Source organism: Chiroxiphia lanceolata, chromosome 13 (genome assembly GCF_009829145.1).
Source record: "Chiroxiphia lanceolata isolate bChiLan1 chromosome 13, bChiLan1.pri, whole genome shotgun sequence".
Classification (NCBI taxonomy): domain Eukaryota; kingdom Metazoa; phylum Chordata; class Aves; order Passeriformes; family Pipridae; genus Chiroxiphia; species Chiroxiphia lanceolata.
This window is the reverse complement of record NC_045649.1, coordinates 14,700,529-14,704,989: the sequence shown is the minus strand read 5'-3', so window position 1 is coordinate 14,704,989 and position 4,461 is coordinate 14,700,529. Positions and strand designations below refer to the sequence as shown.

The following is a 4,461-nucleotide window of genomic DNA, read 5'->3' as shown; positions in this document are numbered from 1 at the left end:
TTAGAGGTTTTTTTACAAATAGACACCCTTTTTTTTTTGTTTTTATAGGACTGAGGTTGGAGGTGGCAATGATCTCTGGCTTCTGTGCCCTGCAGTGCAGTTAAGAGCTCTAGCTGTTCTCCTAACCCCAGTTACTCGGCTTTGGGGTGTGATGTATGTGAGGAACAGCTGTGTTCTCTTTAAAGAAATGGCCCTGCTTGGCTACAAATGCTGGGGGACAGGAAAAAACTTCTACACACAGGTCTTTCATTTGATCTTGAAATTGAAAGCTTCTGAAAACTACTTTTAGAACATAAACATCAGTAGAGCATTTTTATAACAGAAAAATGTTGAGTGATCTAAACATAGGGGTCACTTCCACCTCCCAAACAAGTCAAACCTGCCCACCTGATGAGAGATTGTAATCTGGGCAATCAAAAGAGGCAGTCTACAGTAAAAAATATAAAAAGGGCCTGAGGATACATGAAGCACAATAGCTCAGTGGGCAGAGGTTAAATATTCATAAGGGTTCTGTGGGTAATTTAAGGACAAGATTGAAAGGGGGTCACTTCCATCTTTGAATTTCCACCTTCAAGTGCTTCCCTGATGTGCTGTACTGTGTTCCCTGCACTCTGGCATGACATGTATTTACTGACACAGACATATGAGACATATTGACTCAACCTTCAAGTAGCAGGGTATTCATAAGTATGGGGAAAGCAAACAGCTTTTAGAGCTGCATAACATGCTTACTATGTTTATATCATATATACCTGTTATCTTTAACAATATTATCCACAGGGAAGGAGATATTCACAGTAAAACCTGTCAGCTTATTTGCTTGTGCTTGCAGAAGGCAAAGATGTTGATGTTGGGCCCAGGAGCAATGATTCTAAAGAGCAGTTATCACCTGCAGTCTCACTGCAAGCAGTAGCAGGCAGCTAAAGCCCAATTTATACAGAAGGCAGCAATAACATTTATCAGAGTTACAAGGTATAATTTTTATTGTGCAAATTTACAATTATAAATCGAAACAGAAGTCAGGTAACCAACACTAATATCATATAAGTTTAATAAAAGCCAGAATACTATATACAAGTAACAAAACAGATACACCAACTCCAACAGTCTGCGAGTCTTGCTTAAAGACAATGGATACTGCTCATTCTTTAAGAATGAGAATGAAATGCTTTAAAAACATTTCACATGGCTGTTCCATTTTCCATCTCTTTAAATGGCAGGAAAACAGCAAATATTTCTATTAATACTTCTGATTTTCCATGAAATCATAGGTCAATGGTTCCTTTCAGCTTGAATTTTTTTGCAGATCGCTCACTTGCTCTCAGCAGGAACTTGCTTCCATAGATGTAGGAAATGAATCCATCAATCTCCAAGCTAAATACGTTGTTGAGTTTGGGAACAACTGAAAATGCAAAAGGAAACAAAGTGACCAAAGTGGGCAAATGTGAATCCCTGTTATAAAAATATACTGATGTACCAGGGGATGTTATTCACCCATAGACTTGAGGTTTGCCACATTTCAAGGTTTTTATACTTCAGCAAGAGAAGAAAAATAACCCAAACCTCCAAATTTAACTGGAATTACCAAAGTTAGTCCTCTTTCAGGAGCATCCAGTTAAGTGTTGCAGAGAACATCTAATGTGAACCAGATGAACGAGCCATGGGCATAATCATGCTGGGTTCACTGAAAATGCCTTTTTTCTAAAAATGAGATGCCTTTTTGGTAAGGTATTGATTGGGCTGTTGGGTGGTCAGTAAAGACACTGTCTTCTCCAATTCTATGCACATAAACCAATGTACTCAGAGGTGCCAGATGAATAGAGTGTTTAAGAAACTTTTGATAATTAAAGCTGTAAAAGCACCGAAAAAAATGTCTTGCATACCTTTTAATTTGTCCTCTTTAGTGATAATTTTGAAGACATGTTTAAACTCCTGTAGAATGATTCCTGTTATCCCAACATAAGAGGGGCACTTTGATTTTGTGACTGAAAGAACAGAAATATGTATTAGAAAATTTCAGATGCAGTTTATTTGCTCTTCTCCTGTCACCTCATGATCTTAAAAATTAGTTTGCAGTATTATGAAATAATGTACTTACAGCCATCACTAGTAAAACATGCAGTTTTACTTTGAAACTAACATGATTTTCAAGAGCAGTTGGAAGATCATCAGCATTTTAAGGAGAGAAATAATCCATCAATGTATGATCTTAACTATGTGATTTTAGAGTTAATGATGCTGAAAGGAATTTAAAAATAAGCACCTGAACTACAGGAGCATCTACTTAACTTCAGATGATATAAAAGCAAACAAACAGAATACCTGTAACAATAGCTCCATGGAGATCAGCTTTTAGCAGTTTGCTCTGAATCATATAGGGTTGCCTTGAAGAAGAGAGGGGGATCAGACAGAAGGGAAAAAAAAATCATACAGAAAATCAGGTTAACAGAATGAGACCATGACTATTGTAATCATGGTCAAAGCTTACAGAAACAATACATATCCTTATCAATTAACCCCAGTGTTTCAAGCAGTAACTCAGTAAACCTGGAAGTATTTACTAAATGAAAACCACGTAAATCTTTAAGTAACTCAACTTACGCGTCTGGTTTGAGTCCGTGGCACAGGTCTCTGATGTACTGTTTCCAGAGTTCATGGAGTGGTAGGAAGATGGCATACCTGCAGTAAAAAAGACATAAAATAACACACAAAACGTAAGTTATAAGAAAAGTATTGTTTGTTTATCGAAGTAGTCAACAGATTGTATTTCCAAGAGAGCTAAGACTGACATTTACAAGATATATACAATCTGCTCTCCATTTACCCTGCACAGTGCCCCATTCCAAACAGCTGGTTTACTTCATAAAACAAGCATGCTCCTCTATACCAACCCCAAGCACTGATATGTTTTAGAGGATCAGACCACCTAAGACTGAAGAGATTTCTACTCTTTTATCTCCCCACTAACTCCCTGTTACCCAGAGCAGGGGCTTCATTCAACATGCACTGAGGGACCTTATGCAGAATTTTGGCTCTCCGGTCACAGGCAGTCCAACTTTAAAAAGTGAAATCAGAGGTGATTGTATTTGGGTTTGATTTCATGTTATACTTAGGTATGCAAAAGGAAACAGAACCAGTAACAAAGAGAAATGAACTTTCCAGCCATACAGACAAGAGAACTGTTTTCTCACGGTGAAATGCCACAAGCAGCATTTCAGACTGACCCTTCATACTGACGGGTTCATATCCACGTGCACATGCTGCTGCTTTTCCATACTTTCGATGTACTTCCACTTTTACTACACAAAGAAGACATTCAAGGTCTTACCTTTGCTGTTCAGGTTCAATTTCAAACAGGCGCAGCTCCCGCCTCTGCTTGGCAGTAAAACCTTTCACCTTCTTCCTCTTTTGCTTGGTCTTTTTTTTGGGATAATGCTCAAGAACTACAGCTTTCCGAGTTAACATATCCTGGATGGCTTCATCCTTCATTTGGGGCATGCTACGCTTCAGGAGGGCATGTACAAACACCTTGGCCTCTTCTGAGCCCTGAGGCTAGAGATATGTTAAAGGAGACTTTAAAGCAGCACATTTCAATTAAGTTAGAACTCCCGGCCTGGTGCTCCCGGGCCCCTCGGTACCTGTATCCGCAGGTCCCCGGAGTCCTCGGGCGGCAGCCGGCGGTACAGCTGCTCTGCAGGGTACGGCCGAGCGGGGTCAGCGGGGCGGGCTCCGCTCACCCTCCATCGCTCGCCCTCCACCACCCACTGTCCCTCACCCTCCACCGCTCACCCCTGATCCCTCTTCACTCCCTCATCCTCCATCTCTCACTCCCCATCCCTCACACCCTCCACCGCTCACGCCTGATCCCTCTTCACTCCCTCATCCTCCACCGCTCGCCCTCCATCACCCCGCGTCCCCCACTCCTCCACCCCTCTCCCTCAATCCCTCTCCCCCCATCCCTCACAACCTCCATCTCTCTCCTCCCATTGCCCCCCGTTTCTCGACCCCTGTCCCTCTCCCTCCACCCTCCACCCACGGCTCTGCATCACCCCGCGTCCCTCTCCCTCCATCCCTCACTCCTCGACCCCTCGTCCTCCATCGCTCACCGCTCCGCTACCCTCGTCCCTCTCCCTTCACCCCTCACTTTTCACCGCTCGCCCTCCCTCTCCCCGTCCCTCACCCTCCATGGCGGCCGCGGCGCTGCCGGCGCGGGGCGATGACGACGGGGGCGGTGGCGCCTGCGCACAGCGCCGCTGCTCGTACCGACCGCCAGGCGGCGCCACCGCCCGTGGGAGCTGCCGGAGTTCGGTGACAGTGATGGGTCTGGGAATGGGAATAAACCTGGAATACACCGGGAATACACCGGGAACACACCCAGAACGGCGCTTATTTTGGGATGAAGGACCTCCCGGCAGAGCCCGCAGGGACGCGCGGAGGTGCGGAGGCAAGGGGGAGCCCAGC

At 44.2% G+C, this 4,461-nt stretch overlaps 1 protein-coding gene across 3 annotated transcripts; it reads right to left on the bottom strand.

Moving 5' to 3' along the window:
- Positions 1 to 959: 959 nt before the first annotated feature.
- On the bottom strand, positions 960 to 4,221 carry POP4 (POP4 homolog, ribonuclease P/MRP subunit). Of its 3 annotated transcripts, none has more exons than XM_032701115.1 (7): positions 4,181 to 4,221; positions 3,639 to 3,691; positions 3,329 to 3,552; positions 2,602 to 2,679; positions 2,323 to 2,384; positions 1,884 to 1,985; positions 960 to 1,402 (listed from the first exon to the last, which is right to left on the bottom strand). In XM_032701115.1, exons 1-7 carry the CDS (start codon positions 4,185 to 4,187, stop codon positions 1,266 to 1,268), a joined length of 663 nt encoding a protein of 220 aa, XP_032557006.1. In that variant the 5' UTR covers positions 4,188 to 4,221; the 3' UTR covers positions 960 to 1,265. The 3 variants fall into 3 exon arrangements, with proteins under 3 accessions (XP_032557006.1, XP_032557007.1, XP_032557008.1); XM_032701116.1 differs by lacking the exon at positions 4,181 to 4,221 and adding an exon at positions 4,095 to 4,140 and having other exon boundaries at positions 3,639 to 3,693; XM_032701117.1 differs by lacking the exon at positions 3,639 to 3,691 and having other exon boundaries at positions 4,181 to 4,214.
- Positions 4,222 to 4,461: the final 240 nt, after the last annotated feature.

Bases quoted from the DNA above. Each gene is read 5' to 3' on its own strand.
- POP4 (XM_032701115.1), bottom strand. The intron at 3,553-3,638 runs GTACCGAGGGGC...ACATATCTCTAG, and splicing joins CCGGGGACCTGCGGATACAG to CCTCAGGGCTCAGAAGAGGC. The intron at 1,403-1,883 runs GTATGCAAGACA...TTGCATTTTCAG, and splicing joins TAAAGAGGACAAATTAAAAG to TTGTTCCCAAACTCAACAAC.